General features: G+C 53.1%; 1 protein-coding gene across 1 annotated transcript in view; it reads right to left on the minus strand.

The window, feature by feature from the left end:
• Positions 1-3623: 3623 nt before the first annotated feature.
• Positions 3624-21910, minus strand: part of GSN (gelsolin) — a gene marked incomplete at its 5' end in the record, with an annotated part of 28588 nt that continues 10301 nt past the window's right edge. The window contains 13 exons of the mRNA XM_080709066.1: positions 3624-4026; positions 5458-5518; positions 7590-7667; positions 7787-7911; positions 8841-9015; positions 9478-9648; positions 11275-11365; positions 14497-14630; positions 17057-17272; positions 17394-17482; positions 18793-18925; positions 20232-20321; positions 21299-21448. Coding sequence (XP_080565192.1) covers positions 3857-4026; positions 5458-5518; positions 7590-7667; positions 7787-7911; positions 8841-9015; positions 9478-9648; positions 11275-11365; positions 14497-14630; positions 17057-17272; positions 17394-17482; positions 18793-18925; positions 20232-20321; positions 21299-21448 — 1683 coding nt within the window. The 3' untranslated portion in view covers positions 3624-3856. The remainder of the gene's footprint in view (positions 4027-5457; positions 5519-7589; positions 7668-7786; positions 7912-8840; positions 9016-9477; positions 9649-11274; positions 11366-14496; positions 14631-17056; positions 17273-17393; positions 17483-18792; positions 18926-20231; positions 20322-21298; positions 21449-21910) is intronic.

Raw genomic sequence — 21910 nt, forward strand, 5'->3', positions numbered from 1 at the left:
CACTCCCTGTGTTTTGCATGGCCTCCCTTAATCTTTATAAACTTCTCAGTGGGCTGACACTGTTCTTATTCCTGTTTTGCAACTTCCTTAAAATAAAATAAAATAAAAATAAAAGCTAATAAATGGCAGAGCTAGAACTGGAGCCCAGACCTGACTCTAAAGCTCGGCCACTGGCCACTATATTATACCACCTCTGCCTAGAAATATATTAATGCCATATTACTAGTTTAGAAGTGGGAAACTTGGGGCCAAGAGAAGTGGGAGCTGGGCATTGAACCCAGAGCCTCGGACATACTAAGCACTCATTTCATCGCTGGGTGACACCCACCAGCCAGCTAAAAAAAAAAAGTTGTGTTAAATTTCTGATGTCTTGTACAAAAAAAGTGCAAAGTGACCAGCTGAATTGAATTGATTTGCCCAAGATCCTGCTCCGGATCCAGGCCCCAGCCAATCACGTTCTAAAAGATGCTAGTTTGGTACTTTAGTTTGGTACCAGCCCCAGAGTTTCGCGATGGCTTCTCTGCTGCGGGATACAGTGGAGTCTAAAATTGCACAGAAGAGAAAGTAAAGGGTTGAGGTAAACTGTTCAACTTCTCCTGATTCACTGCATCTAACTAGGAAGGCTGAACAATGCAGCCGCCCTGGGCAATTCTCCTTCTCAGCTTTGCAAGGCTCAGGAGGCCCAGCCCCACGCTTTCACGCCACAGGTGCAGACAGAATGGAGAAGTCACAGGTGGGAATCCACCTGCAGTGTGACCTCCCACAAATCTCCAGGAAGTCTAAACAGGCCTCCACCTGCCTCTAGTGAAGGTCCAGGAAGCGTTTCAGCTGGCAACTGTTCCTTTTTTTTTTTTTTTCCGGACTTTACACTTAGGTGACTGCTTTGACCACTGAAAGCAGCCCGTTGGGGGAGGGCAAAGCAGTTGTACTGAATCAAGTCCAAACCCTGTGGTGCAGCGTCCCAGGCCCCTGACCACCCCGGAGCTCCAGCCTCGTGGTTCTGTCTGTCCCCAGCACACCGCGCTCTTCAGCTCCTTGCCTCTGTACTTGCTGCCCCCCCCCCCCCCCGCCCCAGCCTGGAATGAGACTACTCCTCCCATGCTTCGCCCAGAAAATTCCTTCAAATTCCTTCTCCACTAAGCTTCTCTGATGAATCATAATCCCCAGAGGTGGTGCCCTTGGGGAATCCTGCTTTTAAAAAGCTCCCCGGGCAATTTCAGGGCTCAACCAGCCTTGGAAACAACGGCATAAACACACACACACACACACACACACACACACACACACACACACACACTCTCTTCCCATCCTATCAGCCTCATGCAGGTCTGTTCTCCTAGGGGAGCATCACTCCCTAACTTGGATGGTGACAGGCTGGGGGCAGGGGCAGGAGGAGGTGAGATTAGGGAGAGTCCAGGAGGGGAGGGACACAGCCCTCCAGCGGGCTCCTTGGGCTGCTTGGGAGCCTCCATGGGGAAAGGTTTGGAAGCAGTTCTAGGGAGACAGTTTTTTGTTGTTGCAGTAGGGATTGGACCCAGGGGCATTCTACCTCTAAGCTACACCCCCAGCTTTTTAAAATTCATTTCTTATTTTTTAAAAACATGATCTCACTAAGTGACTGAAGGTCTCACTAAGTGGCTGAGGCTGGTCTTGACTGTGATCCTTCTGTCTCAGCCTCTCAAACCTAGCGGAAATTTTTTCCTTTTTTTTTTTTTTTTTTGCGGTACTGGGGATGGAACCCAGTGGCATTCTACCTCTGAGCTACACCCCCAGCCCTTTTTATTTATTACTTTATTACTTTATTTATTTATTTATTTATTTATTGCAGGTCTGGGGATGGAACCCAGGGTCATTTGACCTCCAAGCTACACCCCCTGCCCTATTTTTTTATTCTTTATTTTGAAACAGGGTCTCACTAAGTTGCGGAGGGCCTCACTAAGTGGCTGAGGCTGTCCCATGAACCACAATCCCCCCACGTCAGCCTCTCAAATGCTGGGATTACAAGCGTGCGCCACCATGCCCGGCTCAAGAGGGACTTTTGACACCCTAAGCATTAGCACAGATCTGAGCCCAGGGGACCACACGTAGCGTAAGGAGACCCAGGCTTGGGCTCTGGAGTCATGCAGGCTCAGCTCTTGCCACCGTTGCTGCAGCAGCAAAGGTTTCTAAATGGCGTCAGGGCAGCAGGGCGAGCTTGAGGGAACCAGCAGCGGGCAGGAAAATCCAGGCAGATGCTACAGGATCTGTGACATCTTATGATTTATGACAATGTACTTGCCCACTTTCTACTACAGGGAAAGTAACTAAGGCCAGCTCCTGGCCTTGAACTCTAGCCCTACGGCTTTCCCAGGGCCATGCCTCTCAATGATGGGCCATGGGGTAAGATGCGCCTGCTCACGAGAAGCACGAAAAGGCTTTGTTGGACAACTTGGACTGGCCAGAACCCTCTGAATGGGATAGATGTTTGCACACCAGCAGCATTAGGCACCGTGGCCAAATGGTCGACGATACTCATTTCTTCCATTGGTGGAGAAATGGATAAACAAGATATGGTACCTATGCATGGTGGAATGTCATTCAAAGGAATGAAATGTTGATATAGTCATCAACACAGGGAATTTTGAAAGTGCTGTTATAAGTGGATGGTATAAGGCCGGGCGTGGTGGTGCACACTTGTAATCCCTGCGCTTGGGAGGCGGAGACAGGAGGATCGCGCAGGTTCGAAGCCAGCCACGCTGGCTTTAAGAGACCCTGTTTCCAAATAAAAATATAAAATAAGTCTGGGAGTGTAGCCCTAAGGTAGAAGGGCTTCCAGGAACCCCAGTACCACCAAAATAAATAAATAAATAAAAATAAAAAAAATAAGTGGATGGTATAAGCCAGTTTCAGGCAACAAATATTGTATGACTCCACTTTTATGAGACACACAGAGTAGGCAAATTCATGGAAACAGAAAGGAGAATAGAACTTCCCCAGGGTTAGGGCACTGCAGAGTTATGCTTTAACGTGTACGGCACTCATTTGGGAGTAGGAAGACATTTTGAGTGCAGGTAGTGGTGGTGGCTATGCCGCATTGTATGTACGTAATGTCACTGGAGTACATGCTTACAAATGGTTAAAATGATAAAACGCTATTGTACATTCTTTGCTATAATACGAGCAAGCAAAAACAGGACCTTGCCATGAGATTTAGAAAGAACACTTGGACTTTGGCTCAGGACTGTGACGTTCCTGGGCTAAATGGCCCCAAGGACACTTCTGCGCAGTCTGCTCCCCTCTTCTTTGGCATCCCGATTGGAGGGTCACCCCGCCTTCCCAGGCCCACCTGTCCCCAAGGACAATCTAGGCGCATCTCACCGCATCTGGGCGGCTGCTTCTTGGAGGACCAGGAGTAACCCACAAGGCAGACGTATCTCATCTGCCGGTTTATGGGCACAGGCAAGGTACCTCTCCAGGCATCCTCAGAATGTCCAGGGACACGGGCAGGGGGAGACTGACTACTACTGTTGGGGGGCAGGGGAGGGGGGAGGGGCCACGGAGTGAGAAAGACGTCAACACGCTCCCTTAACACGCTTCACAAAGCTTTTATTGAATACACTTCCAAAGCACAGTTCATGGGCCGACACTGCAAAGACCCTGAGTTTTTGCAGGGCTGTTTCTGTCTCTGACATAGATATATATTAAAAAACAGCAAGAAAACCAAAAAAACCCACGCACACGCCAGAGTGGCCCTGATTACCACCAGGTCACTCGGAGGGGAAGACGGTCCTGAGAGGCACGGACAGGTAACAGGCCGACAGGTGACAGGCCGACAGGTGATAGGCAGACAGGTAACCTGAGCGGGCCTTGCCGTCATTCAGGCAGCCAGCTGAGCCTGGGCCCTGTCCAGGGGGTCCGTAGACCAGTACTTGTCATCCCAGTTGAGGAACCAGCCAGCAAAAGAGGGCGGCTCAAAGCCTTGCTTCACCATGGTGATGGGCGTCTCCTTATCCCGACTCGAGGGGTCCGTCTGAATGTACTGCTTAGCTGCAGGCACACAAGAGAAGGAACCCCCAGGAATGCTTAGTGCCAGGGAGAGGCAGCTGAAGGCAGGGCTTCCGGTCCTTCTGCCGCTACTGCCCACCCTGCACCAGACACCACGGTCCTTTTTTTTTTTTTTTTTATGGTACTGAGGATAGAACCCAGGGGCATTCTATCTCTGAGCTACACCTCCAGCCCTATTTTTTATTCTTTATTTTGAAACAGGGTCTTACTGAGTTGCAAAGGGCCTCACTAAATAGCTGAAGCTGCCGTGAACCATCATCCTCCTGTCTCAGCCTCCCAAATGCTGGGATTACAAGCGTGCACCACCACGCCCGGCTAACCACGGTCCTTTTGAAAGCAGTAATGCCCACGTGGGTGCTCTGGCACCTGCCAGGAACCCGTGAAGGGACAGAATAGAAGCTGGACCTGCTCCTGTGCAAACCCCTCAGCCCTTGGTTGACTGTTATCTGGCTATTAGAAGATAGGAAAGAATATGCCTTTAGGTCCCTGGCCCCTGACTGAGCTCTTTCAGCCACTAGGGGTCTGCTTGCCAAGGTCAAAACCCACACAGGTCCAGCCTTTGGGCATCCTAGAAAACGATGCGACTTCTTCTTGGGTCCTTCTGTCCCCTGGCACACGCTGGGACTTTCTGCGGGAACTAATTTGTGTTTTTTTCCTTTTTTTCTTTTCTTTTCTTTCTTTCTTTTCCTTTCTTTCTTTCTTTTTTTTTTTTTTTTTTTTTTTGGTGGTACTGGGGTTCCTGGAAACCCTTCTACCTCTGGGCTACACTCCCAGACCTATTTTTATATTTTTATTTGGAAACAGGGTCTCTTAAGCCAGCAAGGCTGGCTTCAAACCTGCACGATCCTCCTGTCTCCGTCTCCCAAGCACAGGGATTACAAGCGTGCGCCACCACGCCCGGCCTGATCTGTTCTTTGAGCACCAGCTCTAGAGTTTGGCTCTGGATTCCCCCCGAAGGCCCATGTGTAAGACCTGGTCCCCAGTCTGGCACTATCAGGAGGCCTTAAGAACTTCTAGAGTGGGGCCTTCCGGGAAGTCTTCTGGCCACTGGGCATGTGCCCTGGAAGGGGACAGTGAACCCCTGCTTCTTCCGCTCTGAGTCCCGGCCCCAAAGGGGGCAGCTCTAATCTGCCACACACTTCCCTCCAAGGAGCACCGTCTCACCACAGGTCCCAAAGCACCAGGTCAAACACCGTGGACTGACACCCCTCCAAAACCGTGAGTCTAAGTGACCCTTTTCTCTCCATAAGATGATCACCTGGAGAATTTGTCACAGTAGCAGAAAGCTGACCGACTTACCACCCAGGTGGCCGGGCACACGAGGGGCCAGCTGTGGATCAGGAAGCCCCCACCCCTACGGGTGCTGCTCCCACCACCCCAGAGCCCAACACCCTCAGAGCCCCAAGTCCTCACCGGAGTTTATGGCTTCTGTCTTCTCCGTTTCCTGAGCATCCTTTCCAACCCAGACGTAGATCTGGAGGAGAGATGCAAAACAAGAAAACAGGTGAGAGGTACCCACCAGATTCGTCACCGTAGAAAGACCTGGAGGGGCCGGGGTAGAACGCGATGGACCCCTGGCTGACTCACACTGGGCCAAGACTGGAGGGCGGGGAACAGAGTGGCCAAGTGGTGACATGTACCCACATTTCTTTGGGCCTGCCCACCAATCTGCGCTGGCCTGCGATTGATTTCTTTTCCCATAGTCAGCTTCCAGTGATGACTTAACAATCTAGTTTTCTAACGTCTCTTGAGAAATCGGAGGATTTGGGCCTTCAGTTTTACTCAGATGGAGCTGAGCAGTGGCGGCCCCTTGGGTGGGAAGTTCCACTTTGCTCAGACCCCACCGCTTCTTCGTGTCTCCCATATGAGCTGCTTCACGTGCTACCTCTACCCAACAGGTACCATCTTGGCCCTGAGTTGGAGACCTCTCTCAAGGAGTTCACGGACTGTCCTCTCTTGTGCTCTTCCAACAGCCAGATACAGCCCCCCCTCTTCTATCCACCCCCAAAATATACACTGGGAGTTGACTCTGTGCCCACTTCTGCGTGTCTGGGTCCACATGGGTCTAAGGCTTGAAGTTAAAAACAAGCACCATTATCACTGTTTTGAGCCTTTTAACAACTTTCATTCCATGTACAAATCTATTCTGCTGATTTTTATGTGTCATCTATTTTCATGCATTTAAAAAAAAATTTTTTTGCAGTCCTGGGGATGGAACCCAGGGGCAGTCTACCTCCAAGCTACACCCCCAGTCCTATTTTTTATTCCTTATTTTGAAACAGGGTCTCACTGAGTTGCAAAGGGCCTCACTCAGTAGCTGAGGCTGTCTTTGAACCACGACCCTCCTGTCTCAGCCTCCCAAATGCTAGGATTACAAGCATGCACCGCCATGCCCGGCTATTTTTGTGCATTTTGAAAATGCCCTTTTCGAGAGCACCCGCCAGTGACAATACAGCACCGAACTAGAACATGCCAGACTGTTTCCCTGGTTTGCAAATGTGTCCCCTGCTCAGCAGAAGCCCCTCCAAGGCTGGCCTTGTGGCTGTTGGGCTCAGCAGAGGACTCTTAGCACTCAGCATTCTGCCTGGAAGACAGTGGTGCCGGCTAAAAGTTGGCCGAGTGAAGGGACAGACAGATGGACAAACAGATTATATGGCCGGAGGACCCGTCATGGGAGTGACTGGATGGCTCAGGCTGCAGCCACTGGGTGCTGACCTTCCAGCTAGCAGGAGAGATGGCAGCCATGTGGTGACCCTGAGCACTCTGGGACAAGGCCACCTGGCTGGAGGGGTCAGTCGCCAACACCCACCCTGAAAGGTGCGTCCACTAAGCGCCCCAAACAGGGGGCACTGGACTCAAAGCAGCCAACTAATGTTGGTTGAATGAATGAACGAATGAAAGAATGGCACTTTCCCCTGCTGAGTCCTACACAATAGCCTTTCCTGGGATACAAGCAGAGATGGCCCAGCACGCTCTCTCAAACAGAAAGATGTCCACTCCTGGACCTCCAGGTGGCCTGAATGGTTTACACCTGCACATGAAACACTGCTGAGAATTCAACTTTCTTTTCTGTTCTGTTTTTTTTTTTTTTTTTTTGAGGGGGGATTGAGCCCGGGGGCATTCTACCTCTGCGCTCCACCCCCTTGCCTCGAAACAGAATTTCACGGGGTTGCTGAGTCACCCTAGGTCGTCGAGGCCGGCCTCCAGCCTGTGGTCCCCCATCTCAGACGGAGGATCTCAAGTTCTGCGCCACCTTGCCCAGCTCAACTTCCTTTAACATCAGATTTTAAGTGAGAAAGAAGAGTTAATGGGTCCCGGGCCGAGGGCTGACCGAGCAGTCACCCGACCTGCAATTACAGGGTGCTTTGCGGTCTCCAGGGACCATTGCTCCTGTTCACCGCGGAGGCTCACAGAGGGGAGATGACCTGTGGCCGCTCAGGGCGTGGTTGACAGCGCCTGGCGCGGCCTCTTCAGTCCTCCCGTCCTCGTGGCCGTGCGTCCAGGTCCCCCTGCTCCCTCTGCCGTCACCTGCCTCCTTAGCTCACCTGGTCCCAGGTGTCCAGCAGCATGACGTCATCGGCAGCCAGGTCTTCCTGCAGGAGCTCGCCAGGAACCTCCTCGACCTGGGAAGGAGGGGAGGAAGTTGGGGAGAGGGTATGGGTGTCCCCTGAGGGGCCCCCTCTCCAGTCCCTGACACCTGCCACCCCTGGGAAGGCAAGGCGTCTCCTTTGCAGGGGCTCACCATAAAATGTCCGATCTTGTTCGAACAGGCAAAGAGGCGAGGGGGGTGGACATCCATCTTGTTGTCCTTCAGCCGCGGGGACGTGCGGTAGCTGGTCTTCCCGCCCAGAGCCTCCCAGAAGCCCTCTGTGGGTAGAGGTCACACCAGTCACCTGGGGAGGCCACTGCCAACCCAGCCCGGCTCCTCAGACCCCGCCCACGCCCCAACACTGCTCCTCTGGGGGCGGGAGAGGGGTAGAGGGCCCGAGGGAACTAGGAGATGATGCAGAGGAGGCCCATGGCAGCAGGCACACAGCCAGGGATGGCGCTGCAGGACGGGGATAATGATCGCCGCTCAGTAAGTGAGGCGGCGGGGGCTCAGAGAGGTGAAGCAACTCAGGCGAGCTCACACAGCTAGTGCCCGGCAAAGCCGGGTTGCAAATCTCTTCTGACTCCAGTCTGCAGATTCTTCCCAGACACCTGCTCTGTCCACAGGTGGCTGTTTACATTTAAACTCATTAAAACGAAACACAATCCCAAGTTTGGCTCCTCGCTCCACTTGCGGTATTCCAAGTGTGTCTTGGCGGGGGGGTCTTCAGATTGGAGCTGATAGACACAGAACATGGCCATCCTCACAGAAGTTCCTGCTGGACAGAGCTGCTGCTCTGCTGATCAAGCTGCCCTTCACCGTTTAACATGCAGCAGGGGACAGGGTGAAGGTGGCAGAGGAAGGCTGGCCCTGATCTGTGTTCAGGAAGCAAAGTGGCCCATGGCATCTCTGCCCTGGCACATTCTAAAGGTCACGGGGCAGCTGCCTCTTGGATGCCAGCCGCGCTGCTTTTGATCTGTCCAGGCTTCCTGCCAAGCAATCACCAACTCTCTGAGCTCAGCTCTCATTTCTTTAATTTCTGGAGACACCCCTCTGCTGCCGCTGCCCACCCGTTCACTCAATACAAGCACCTCTCTGTAACACAGTATGCGGCAGGCACCGGGAAAAGGCAGGGAGCCAGAGGCCCCAAGCAGAGGGAGGAAGGGGACCTGCCAGCTGCATCTCCCCGACCCCAGCATGCTCCTACCTGGCTCGTTGCCTTCGGTCACCTGCGCAGCCTCAGTGTGGAGCATCCTGAGGAGCTCCAGGGCCCCCTCCTTCTCCACCTGGCTGGCTCCCGTGCCCACCCACAGGTAGGAAGACTGGGGCATTTTCAGGACAAAGGCATCGTTGGAGTTCAGTTCGGCGGCTTTGGCGTTTACCTGGGAAGGCAGGGCTCACTTGATCAGGAACTAGGCAGACTCCCCCAGCCCCCTCATCCCAACCCAGGAGACCCTGCAGCTCGGCCGGCGTCTAGGCGGGGCCTTGCAGGGGGCATGGACTCGAGGAACTGAGTTAGAGCAATTCTCCAGGGGACCCAGACCGCCTCGGAGAATTATGCCCAGGTCTGTGCTTTCCACAAGAAAGTGATAGGAGCCAAGTAGAAGAGTCAGGATGGAATCAGGATGGCGTCCGGGTGGTAGGGAACAGACTGGGAAAGGCCGTGAGCTGCATTAGGGAAGGTGTGTGCATCCTGGGAAGTCTAAGGGAGTCTAAGAGCCGATTTGCTGCCAGGGCGGAAAGGTGCAGAAGGGGCGTAACCCGGCGCCCAGCCTGGGGAGCCGCCCTCAAGCCTGGCAGGCTTCAGGGAGGCGCCCTCCTGTGGTCCAGGTCCCCGGCATTACCTCAATGGCCCGCGTGGCTCCTGAGCTGCTGGAGCGGACCTGGAAGAGCTGGATGTTGGAGGGGATCGTCTGCCCGCCCTCGCGGGAGGTGCCGCCCTTGTAGATGACCATGGGCTTCCCCTCGAACAGGCTCATGAGGTGAGGGGGCTCCTTGCCCTGGGTCACTTGGCTCTGATAGGGAGACAGGAAATCAAGTCAGGACGTGCGGTGGACACCAGCCCCCCTGCGGGCTGCTGGCCCCCATGAAGCCGTCAGCCTTGTGTTTGATTCTGGCCCAGAGCATGTGGCGCTGGGCAGGGAAACCAGAGCCTGGGATGGCTGGCCCCCTGGGCACTGCCCGGCTGCTCTCTCCCCCTTTCCATGCCTGTGAGGATCTGCCTCGCTGACCCTGAGTCTACCCCAAGAACCGGGGAGCTCATGTTTGCAAATATTCCCCTAAATGGAAGCTCAGGGACGGCGGTGGATGTGCTTCCAAGGTGCTGACATTAGTTCCAGACATGAAAGGCAGTCAGGTGCTGCTGATGGAGCCTTGAGGGTCCTCCCACATGCTTGCGTGCCCAGAGGCAGCTGTGGCCATGACGCCGGGTGCAGGGAGAGGCACCGAGATGCAGCGCACCTGTTCCTGCCAGGTGTGTGCGCATCACTTCAGATGCAAGGCGTGGTCCCTGCTGGGGAAATCTAGCCAGCTGCCTCGCGCATGCGTGGGCTGTGCCGTGGCCCTTCCCACCAAACCTGAAGACCCGGGCACCCACTGCCTCAGCCTCATGGGTGAACAAGCTAAGATGATGGTCAGCTCACCCCACACCCAGGATGTCAGGATCAGCGGGGCACCTGCCCCCAGAATCTCTGCCCGCTTCCCCCATGGCTCCCTTCGCAGCCTGGCTTTGCTGCCTTCCCAGGCTCTATGGGCAGCCAGAGAACCCTACCTAACCAGAAATCCCCTGCCCCCGGGTGAGCTCTACCATCCAGCGACTTCTTGCTGCTCTCCTGAGCAAGGTCAACAAACCAAGCTCAGCATCCTTCAGCGTGGCCTCCCAGTGGCCCGGCCCCTCTGGTCCCCCATCTGGCCTCATGTCCTGGCACCTTCTCCTCACCTCAACCCTGATGCCCTTCTCATTGCAGGGCCTTTGCACAGCCTCCCCCCTCTAGCCACTTTCCTTTCCTGTACTCTGCCTAGCCAACTCCTACTCAGATATTAGGCCCCACCTGAAGAGTCCCTTCCTGGGGGGTAGAAGGATAGGCTTTTCTAACCAACTTAGGTTTTACTGGAGATTTACAGCCTTATACTAACACCCAGGTATGCAAGGAGCCCTAGGTGTCAGGCAAGGCTCTGAACGCCTTCCAAATGCCAACTCTTGATCCTTAATCACAGGACTCTGGTGACATGGACGCATCTATCATCCAGTTTTGAGGACACAGAGCACCATGAGGCTCAGAGACTTGCCCAGGGGGCCCCGAGGTGAAGAGTGCGTTCAAACCCAAGCGGGCTGGCTCCATGTTCACCCTCTCTGCTGACTCTCCCTTCCACCCGCTGCCTCCCCACGTGTCCTACAGCCCCGGCTGCACACGCCACCCGGTATGATCACCCGTCTACGGGTGTGCACATCTGCTGGTGTCTTTCTCCCCTGGAGTGAGAGGTTCTGCAGAGCCTGTGTGTCCACAGCTGCAGGTGTGATGTCAGGCACGGGGGAACCCTACAGAAAGACTTGTTGCCCGGATGGGCAGACAGACTGACAGACGAGTGACCAGGTGGACAAGGCCCAGGCTGCAGCGCAGAGGGGCGGTGGGCTGGCTCACCTGGACAGGGGTACCTCCCAGCTCCTGTCCCATCTGGGCGGTCAGGATAGCAGACGCGGTGATCTCATCCTTGGTAGACTGGGTGCCCTGCCTGGGAAAGGAAGCAAGGTGGAGGTTTGTACCTAGCCTGGGGCCTGAGAAATCCACGCAAGTCATGAAACCAAACCCCAAGAAAGGAGGGCACTCGGCTCAACAGAAACCAGAGGCAGACACCAGAGGCACGCTTCTCCCTTCAGGAAGCATCCTGTCTTCTTACATGGATCTGAGCACGATGAGGATTTTTCTTTTCAATGCGTGGTGGGAGACTGACTGGACCACATGGAATCCAGTCTTAAGTTATTACAAGCATCACTGACTGGGGTGAGTGACGGTCAATAAGCGCCATGTTGGAGAGGCTGCTCTGGGCAGCCACAAGAGGGTGCTCTGATGCTCAACTCTCAGATGTAGAAAAGTGATCCGGATAGTTCCCTGGTCCATGAACGACATGAGCCCAGTCGTGGTGAAAGACGCCAGTCGATTTAGCCTAATGCGGATACATGCAGGGCGGCCGACACGGATGTCCACACGGACGATCACTGGGGACTGCCTGGAGCAGGGACGCTCAGGAAGCTTTTTACCTCATTTCTTCCTGCACTGTCTAAATGTCCATAACCACCGGGCGTGGTGGCACACACCTGTAATCCCAGTACTTGGGAGGCTGAGACAGGAGGAGGATCACAGGCTTGAGGCCAGGCTTGGCAACTTAAACCAAACCCTCAGCAACTTTTCCAGGCCCTGTTTCAAAATAAGAGTTGGGCCGGGCGTGGTGGCGCACGCTTGTAATCCCCGCACTTGGGAGGCGGAGACAGGAGGATAGTGCAGGTTCGAAGCCAGCCACGCTGGCCTAAGAGACCCTGTTTCAAAAATATAAAATAGGTCTGGGAGTGTAGCCTGGAGGTAGAAGGGCTCCCAGGAACCCCAGTACCACAAAATAAATAAATAAATAAATAAATAAATAAAATAAAAGAGTTGGGGGTGCATCCACAAATTTAAAACAAACTTTAAACAAATTTAAAGCACACGAGACACCATTTCATAAGCCATCCAGCTGCTGAACACCCAACACTTTGACAACACAGCCCGCCGGTGTGGGTATGGGGAGGCCCGGCCTCCCACGTGGTGCTGGTGAGAATGTAACACACCTGACGCCTTATCAAGGCCACTGTACATCAAAATGACAGGCCTACTGACTCTTGGACCCATTTCCCCTGGTAATTGACCTAAAGGGACTTCCCTACATGTTCAACATGTTTGTTTAAGATTACTAATTTCAGCAATGCTAGTACTAGCTAGAAACCGGAATCACCCAAGTATGTATTAGCAAAAAAAATGTGTTAACCACAGTGTAGCTTCCCAGAGGCATGTCATAACAACTGCTTAAAAAAATAAAAATAAAAAAAGAACGAGGAAGCTCTCTGTGTAATGACATCGCTGTCATAAAGTGAGAGGGAAGAACAGGACAGTAAACTTAAAACGCTGCCTTTTCTGTAAGAAAGGCAGAGTTAGAAATACAGAGTTTGTTTTGCTTACATTTGCATAAAGAATTACTGGAAGAATATAAGGAGTGATTGAAAGTGGTTATTCATGAAGGGGGGGGCTTTGGCGAATGCGGTAGAGATGGACAGAGTGGTGGTAAGATTTCTCCATAATACTTTCGTAGTGTTTTGATTTGGGAACTGACACAGTCAGGGATCCCCCAAATAATGAGGCCCCTTAGGACTGAGGAAAGACATCTCTCAGAGGAAGTAAGACGGAAAATCCAGCTGTCTCCTGGGGCGAACAGCCATCCTAGAGAATTAGGAATTAAACACACACCAGGCTCCAAGGCTCTGGGAGGGAGAGGGGATGCTGGGAGGTCAGCTCGGCCTCGGAGACTTTGTGGTCTGCAGCTCCCGCCAGGGAGAGTAGGGTCTGCACGATTCTGAAAATATAAGCGTCAGAGGCTTTTCCCAGAGGCTAAGGGAAACTCCAGGTGTTAAGGCGCAAGTGCCTGTGTAGAACTGTCCCTGAGGTAACCACGGTTACATTTAGCTTCTTAGATGGAGACTCGGGTGGTAAGGAGACGCTAGACAAAAGATGACGAAGAGCACAGGCGCCACTTAAGTCCTGGAGAGACCGAGTCCCTGCCTAGCCCGGAACTGTCCTAAGCGGGTCCCCTCTGTCTTTTGCTGGAGCCTGCCTGGGGTCTCGGCCCCCCACCTGCTGTCTTCCTATAGCCTCCGCCAGAAGTCCTTTAATAAAGCCTTGCCCTAGGCTGGGTGGGCTGGAGCACGTTTGTGATCCCAGTACTTGGGAGGCGGAGGCAGGAAGATCGCGGGTTCGCGGACAGCCTCCGCCACTTAGGCCCTCCGCAACTTAGCGAGACCCTGTTTCAAAATAAAAAATAAAATATAGGCCGAGGAATGTAGCTCAGAGGTAGAATGCCCCTGGGTTCCATCCCCAGTAACACACACACACACACACACACACACACACACACACACACAATGATAATGAAGACTTGCCTGTGCTTAGTCTTCTCTGGATCTGGACTTCATTTCTATAATTCAGGATCCAAAAGCCAACCAAGTTCCATAACAGAACACCGTGAATATATCTTGTGTGTGTGTGTGTGTGTGTGTGTGTGTGTGTGTGTGTTACTAGGGGCGTTCTACCTCCAAGTTCCACCCTCAGCCCTATTTTATTTTTATTTTGCAACAGAGTCTCACTAAGGTGCTGAAGCTGGTCTCCAACCTGTGGTCCTCCTGTCTCAGCCCCCCCAAGTACTGGGATCACAGGTGTGAGGTACCACAGTGGCTTTTTAAAATTTTTTGAAACAGGATCTCACTAAGTAGCTGGAACTGGCCTGGAACCTGCGATCCTCCTGTCTCAGCCTCACAAGTACTGGGAAGGCGTGTGCCAGCACGCCTAGGAACATAATTATTTAATTAAAAAACAGAGAAGGGAAAACACCAGTGGGCACCACGGTATTTGGTTGATTCGGTTCTCCCTGTTGACCACACCTCCTAAAATGGACGTGGCAGGTTTTGAGACAAGTATGTTAAATGTTGTTTAGAAAAATAAGACAAGCGAGAGGCTCTCCGTCAAGGTGCAGCGTCCCACCGCCCTGGCTCCATCTGCCTGCCCCCCCCCCACCTGCCCCGCTGTGGTGCCCGGCCACACACAGCAGGCGCCCATCCTCACCAGTTGTAGATGATCTTCCCCCGGCGGTCCCCGTTCTGATAGTCATAGAGGATGATGTAGCTGTCGCCTCCGTAGAATTGCCCATACGTGGCAGGGTCCACGGGAACTTTCCTGGAGCCTTCGATTCTCCAGATCTGCAGGGGGGGAAGCTGGGGTCAGACACCCGTGTAACACCCCGCCCCCACCGTGCTGCAGGTGGCCACTGCAGCACGGGGACGGTGCTTAGACAAGGAGACACGCTTTTTACAGGTGATACCACTCAGGCTGAAGTTAAAAAAAAAATTTCCCCTAATCATAGTCACTGAGAATCCTCATAGGGCGCCCCCAGGGAACATCGTAGTGAGGGTGGAGCCAGATCCCAAACTAGGCCCCGCCCCCTGGGATCACGTGACCGTGGACAATTTATGTAATCTCTCTGGGCCTCAGTTTTCTCACTGGGGAGGCTGAGACAGGAGGATCACAGTTCACGGACAGCCTCAGCTACTACTTAGTGAGGCCCTGTGCAACTCAGTGAAACTCTGTTTCAAAGTAAAGAATAAAAAATAGATCTGGGGGTGTAGCTTGGAGGTAGAATGCCCCTGGGTTCCATCCCTGGTACCGCAAAAGAAAAAAGAAAAAAGAAAGAGACATAGGGACAATTGCAGTACTTATTGTGAGGCTCAGATGAGTCTATTTATGAAAGTTGAGCAGAATGCCTGTACCAGCTGAGAGTGGCTACTCTCATGAATACAATTATTGCTATTTGTTTGCTAAGTTATAATTATCTGCATCCCCTGCAGAGGTAGCACCATCCCTAGGTAGCCTCAGAAGGGAGACCCCTGCCGGCGGGCTCCGAAGCTCTCTGCTGACAGTTTTACAAGTGGCCAGGAGGCCCTGCAGCGCCACCTGGTGGTAGAGTAGGGACATCAAGTCCTGGAAACAATCCTACCATCTCAGGATCTTGGAAATTCTTGAAGGTGAAGAAGCAGGATTGAATCCCATGTAATAGGTGAGAAAGTGAAGCTCAGAGAAGTTAAGAAACTTGCCCCATGTCACATAGACAGGCTTCCAGGGATTTTTTTACACCACGCCACCCTGAATATTTCCACCACATCTTCTCCAACCCCCTACAGTAACAAATGAATAATAATAACACCAGTGGACAAAAACAATAATAAATAAACCTATGGCACTCGACCATCAGGAGTGTGATGGGTGTTGGCTTGAAGCCGTCTCTACTTTGCACACAGCTCTGAGCCCCACCCCCACCCCTCCCTGTGATAAGCCTCCCCTCAAGGACATCAGCTTCTCCCTCATGCAGACTCTTACAACAGCCCCAAGAGTTCTCTAGCGAGTTTCTAAAGCACAGAACTGAATTTGTCACAGAACTTTTTTTTGGTAGTACTAGGGATTGAACCCAGGAGTATTCTGCCTCTGGGCTCCACCCCCAGCCCTATTTTTTACTCTTTATTTTGAAACAGGGTCTCACTAAGTTGCAGAGGGCCTCACTGAGTAGCTGAGGCTGGCCATGAACCTGCGATCCTCCTGTCTCAGTGTCCCAAGTACTGGGATTACAAGTGTCATCACCATGCCTGGCTTCCCAGCCTTATTTATTTATTTATTTATTTATTTATTTATTTTTATTTTTATTTTATTGGAAGTAGGGCCTTGCTAGATTGCCGTGAGTCTTGTTATGCTGCGGAGGCATTCCTGGAACTTGCGATCCTTCTGTGTCTGCCTCCCAAGTACTGGAATTACAAGCATGTGCCACCATGCCCAGCTACAAGACCACTTTTTTGTGTGTGTGGTACTTGGGGTGGAACCCAGGGGCCTTCTACCTCTGAGCTATACCCCCAGCCCTATTTTATGTTTTATTTCAAAACAGGGTCTAAGTTACTGAGGGCCTCACTAAGTTGCTGAAGCTGACTTTGAACGTTTGCTCCTCCTGTCTCAACCTCCCAAGTACTGGGATTACAGGCATGTTGCACCATGCCTGGTTACATGATGACTTTCTTTAAAAAATTAAAAACTTCAGTAGCACCCACAAGCCACAGGAGCAGGTACATGTCCTTGGAACCAGCATTCATGGCTTCTCCTCGAGGTCGCCAGCACTGGCCCCCAGAGGCCGCGCCCTCCTCCCCACACAGTGAGCTGCACCTGTGGTGCTCACCAATCCCCACCCTTCCTCTATGGCAGAAAACTCCTACTCCGACTCCTGACCCAAGTATCCCCTACCCAAGTGTCCCCGACCCTATGAAGGCTGCCCCCGCCCCCTGCCAACAGAGCCCCCATGCTCTTCCTGTGTTCCCACAATCCCCTGGGCCCCCTCCCATCCCTGCTGCCAATCACGTCGTGGTCTCTTCCCCATTCCGGCACTCCTAAGTGGAAGGCTGGATCTGAGACACTTGGCACAGGACCCACCGGCACACAGTAGGTGCTCAGGGTGTGTTTCATTTTGTTTGTTTTAAATAAGTAACACAAAACAATCCTGTCTACAAAACTGTGGTCCAAACATCACGAAGCAACATCCTCTGGGAAGCAGGAGATGCAGGCGGGCACCGCCCCCTCAGGCCCAGGGTACCTGTTTCCTGCCGGAGCCGTCGTCCACCATGCTGTGCTGGGCCGCCATGGCATTGGAGGTGTGCAGCAAGGCGATGTTGAAGGGCACGGGCGCCACACTGGCGACCTGGCTGGAGAGGTAGCCTGGGCCCCGCGTCTCTCTCTGGTCTCTATCCTGCCAGTTCTTGAAAAACTGCTTAAACAGAGGGGGCTCGCCTTCCTCGGGGATGACTGAAACCTGGGAGGGGGAAGCGGAGGAGCAGGATGTGGCCGGGCGCCAGCAGGGGCCTCGGGGAGCCTCGGGCACCCCGTGGATGACGCTGAGGGGGGAGCCCGCCCCCCAGCCCTCCCCTTCCTACCTGGGTCTCCCTGGGGTAGTTCATCTTGGTAATGAAATCGGAGGCAGTTTTGAGGGCGGCCTTCCTCTCTTCTGTGTTCGCCTGCTTGCCTGTTTCCAGCCAGAGAAGGTCATGGGTTAGGGGCCTGGGGTCCTCTGGCCAATAAGCCCCACCCCGAGAGCGGACAGCAACGAGAACTCCGGCTGGGATTCGAGCCAAAGACTGCAGCCCGGCCACCACGGTGGTCCGTGTTGACTGAGCACATATTTGGGGCTCAGAGCTACACATAGATTATTTTCTTCAAGCCTCGTAACAGCCTTATGTAGCGACAGTCAGTATTATCTTGTTGTCATCTACATCTGAGGAAATTAGGGTCTGAGGTTACATGGCTCGGCCAAGGCCACCAGGCAACTGGGGAAACCAGGATTCAGAGTCAGTCCATTCATCACATTCTTGGGCCTCCCTCCATAGCAAGGGGCTCCTCCCACCCCGCCCCAGGGGCTGTCGGGTGCCAGGTGAGCGAGCCACTTAGCACCCAGGCTCCCCGCAGCCAAGGCCAAGACCCAAGTCAGCTGGCCCCGGCCCGAGGGACCCAGAGGGTCTTAATGGTACCAGCCTCAAGCTCCTGCTCGCTCTGATTGCCTGCTGACTCTTTCCCTCCATTCTACTCCCTGGGACTAGCCTTAGAGCATCTGGAGAAGATGCTTGGGGTGAGAAGGGGTGGTCCTCTCAGAAACATCTGGCCAATGATGTCCAGGAGGCTCACAAAAGATTCCTCCAAGAGTTCTATGAATGTCTAGCATGATGCTTCCCCAAACAGAGACCGCCTTTTTGTTTTTTCTTTTTTTTTTTTTTTTTTTTTCGGTACTGGGGATGGAACCCAGGGGCATTCTACCTCTGACCTACACCCCCAGCCCTATTTTCTATTCTTTATTTTGAAACAGAATCTCACTAAGTTACAGAGCACCTCACTAAGTGCTCAGGCTGGCTGCAAACCTGTGATCCTCCTGTCTCAGCCTCTCAAGTGCTAGTATTACAAGTGTCATCATGCCCAGCTCAGACCATATTCTTGAAAGGCCCTGCCGTCCATCGGCAAGTTCAAAGTCCCACAGAATAACACTGTTTCACATTATCCAACCCATGGTGGCCCATGAGCTTAGGTGACCACAGAGCTAAACACGTTCACATCATCTTTGCATGACATTGGTTCACCTCTTAGAGAGCTGACATTGTAACCCACTTGGGAAACCCTATTTTAGCCCAAACAGGGAATCTGATCGCACAGCAAGTCAACTACGAAAGCTGGGGCATTGAGCCGCGAGTCTGACATCCACCGCACCAGGCTGCCTGCAACGCTCTGCCCTCCCCAGCTTCCTGGAAGTCCCAAGGCCAGGTGACACCTTTTCCCTGTCTGCCTTACCTTTCCAGACAAAAATTTTCCCATTCTTGCCCTGGTCCAGGATGTAACAGTCCTCTGAATTCAGGGTCTCCTGGGAGAAGGGGTTTTCATCGGACACGAGGGAGACGGACATGCTGCCCTGGGCGTTGGAGACCTGAGCAGACGGGGAGAGGAAACCAGCCTGTGAGTGTCTGCCAGAGGACCTCCACCCCAGACCACACACACAGCGCCACAGGTGGACACCTGGGCCTCTGCCCGAGACGCTTTCTTTCTCCCCTTCTGGGTCAGAGTGCTGACGACACTCAGGCTCTGCTGGAAAAGCATGTGGGAGGGGAAGGCAGGACATGGGTGGCTTAGAAGGGAAGACTTGGCCAGAGAGAGACTCAAGCTCATCGGCCACAAAAGGAAAATAAGGGCCAGGCCTGGCGGCACACGCCCGCCATCCCAGCAGCTCGGGAGGCTGAGGCAAGAGGACTGCACGCTTGAAGCCAGCCTGGGCAGCTTAGGGAGACTCTTATCTCAAAATATAAAATAAAAGGGGCTGGGGGTGTAGCTCAGCAGTAGAGCACCCCTGGGTTCCACCCCCAGTTCCAGGAAGAAAACAAAGAGCTGAAGGCACTGCGGTACCTTGGATTTGAACTTGGAATAAAAAACTGGAAAATCAGAATAAAGTAGTTTAGTTCATATGTTAAGACACTAAGGAGAAGCCCGGTGAAGGGTAAAAGGGAACCCCATATACTCACTTTGTAATAGTCTATAAACCTAAAACTTCTTTCTTTCTTTCTTTCTTTCTTTCTTTCTTTCTTTCTTTCTTTCTTCCTTCCTTCCTTCCTTCCTTCCTTCCTTCCTTCCTTCCTTTTGTTCTTTCTTTCTTTCTTTCCTTTTCTTTCTTTTTTTTTTGGTATGGGGGATTGAACACAGGAGCATTCTATCTCCAAGCTACACCCCCAGCCCTATTTTATTATTTTTATTTTCAAACAGGGTCTCACTATGTTGCTGAAAGTCTTACTACTTGTTGCGGCTGTCCTCGAACCTACAATCCTCCCAAGTACTGGGATTACAAGCATGCACCACACCAGGCTAACCTAAAACTTTTAAAATAAAAAGTTCATGAAACTTAAAATGTATCATACTTGTTAAAATTCAAGACTGACAGTGCCCAGGGCTGCAGTATAGTGTAGCAAAAGGTTTTAGCTTCAGTCAGCTCTGTGTGTGTGTGTGTGTGTGTGTGTGTGTGTGTGTGTGTGTGTGTGTGTGTGGTCTTGGGAATGGAACCCAGGGCATTCTACCTCCGAGCACACCCTCAAACCCTATTTTATTCTTTATTTTGAAACAGGGTCTCACTGAATTGCCAAGAGCCCCACAGAGCCATGCAAATGCAGCCCGCCCCCAGTAGGGGTCCTGCCTTGCTCAGGGCCATAGCAGAGGACTGGGGCCGGCCCCTGCCCCAGGACGCTCACCTTGAAGAGCTTGGCCAGCTTGCGGTTGGCAGAGTCCTCCTTGACGGTGTCATCGGTACTAGAGGGCAGAGACGGCTTGGAGCCCAGAACCTGCCAGAGATGGAGGCAGAGAGAGAAGGTGGCCATGAGGGAGGGCGGGAGCCACGCGGGCATCCAGGACGACCCTCCGAGTGGAGTCTGCCCCTCCCTGCCACATCTGTCCAGAGGCCTCCTGGGTGCCGGCTGGGCTGCAGCTGCCCATCCAAGGTCCTTCCTTCCAGGCCCCCGGGACAGATCTTTGGATGGGTCATCTGCCTTTGTTTAGTGCTGACTGCAGCTCCCAAACACCTTCAACCACAGGCTCCCAAGAGCCTTCCTCCTGACACTGCCCCCACCCCCAAAGAGGCATGGGTTGTTCTTGGCTTAAAGGAGAAGCTGAAGTTCAGAGACACGAAGCCACTTGTCCACGCCGCCACTAGCTGGCTAAGGGAGGATTTGAACCTCAGTCCCCGTTGACTCCATTCTGGGCCCGTCTACCACCTCAGCCCCGCTGCTGTCCCTCCCAGGCCATACTGGTGTCCAGGATTTGCATCTCCATAATGATCACCCCTCTGCTCTTTCCAAATACTAACTGGATGCTCCCAGGCAGCTTGGAGCAGAACTTAGGGTCTCCTCCCTTCCTAGGTGAGCTCTGTCCCCACTGATATATCCTCAAAGCAGAATGCTTGGCCATCCCATCGCGTTATTGACCAAACAGGCCATAAACTATTGGGAATGGTCAGCCGAGGAGCGTGGGGACTGAGCCTCGGTTGTCTCAGCCAGTCCCAGAGAGAGGGAGCCCTTCCTTCTCAGCTCCTTGGGACGACTGGCCACCTGTTACACTCCCAGCATGCACCATGCCCTGGGTTTCCAGCTCATCTCTCGGGGAGGCTGGGGTCGCCAGGGAAGCTGATCTTCCCCATTCTCTGAGACCGGGTTTGGTGGAAAACAGTCTTCAGGGAAAAGGGTGCAGAACATACTGTTTCTCCCTTTCCCCTGAAGTTAGGAGCAGCCCAGCCCCGGCCCACACCGCCCGCACCCCACCGTACCTGGATCATCTCTCTGGGCTCAGCATCTTCATCGACCAGGTGTACTTGTGCCCGTCCATTCCGCTCATTGTCCCGGATAGCCTTGGACAACTGTGTGGCCTTCAGCCTCTCGAATCGGTTGCTCTGGGAGCCACACCATTGGAAGATGTCCTGTAAGATGAAGACCCCGGAAGTCAGCACCCCAGCCTTCACATGAACCCCACCCAGACACAGCGCGAGGAGGAGGCCGTGGGGTGTGTACGAGCTCACCCCACTGCACGCTCACCCACGGCAAGCACCAGAAGAAGGCTCACAGGTTCCTTACCAAGCACAGTGCTCGTGACCCCTGCACACCAGAGTGTGCGAGCTCCCAGGGATGTGTGTTCTTTCAGATCCAGATTATGTACAAAGATGTTTGGCCGCTGCTACGGCTTGAATATAATTTGTTCCCTCCAAAACTCACGCTACAATTTCATCGCCATTGCGGTGAGGGTGGGGGGGGGCCTTTAAAGAAGTGATTAGGTCATTAAGAGGGATTAATGTCTTCCTCCTGGGAGCGCTTTTGTTCTTTTGAAAGCAGCTTGTTATAAGGTGAGACATGTTATGTCTGTCTCTTCTGCACACTCCCACTAA

This window comes from Muscardinus avellanarius, assembly GCF_963383645.1.
Source record: "Muscardinus avellanarius genome assembly, chromosome: 13".
Classification (NCBI taxonomy): domain Eukaryota; kingdom Metazoa; phylum Chordata; class Mammalia; order Rodentia; family Gliridae; genus Muscardinus; species Muscardinus avellanarius.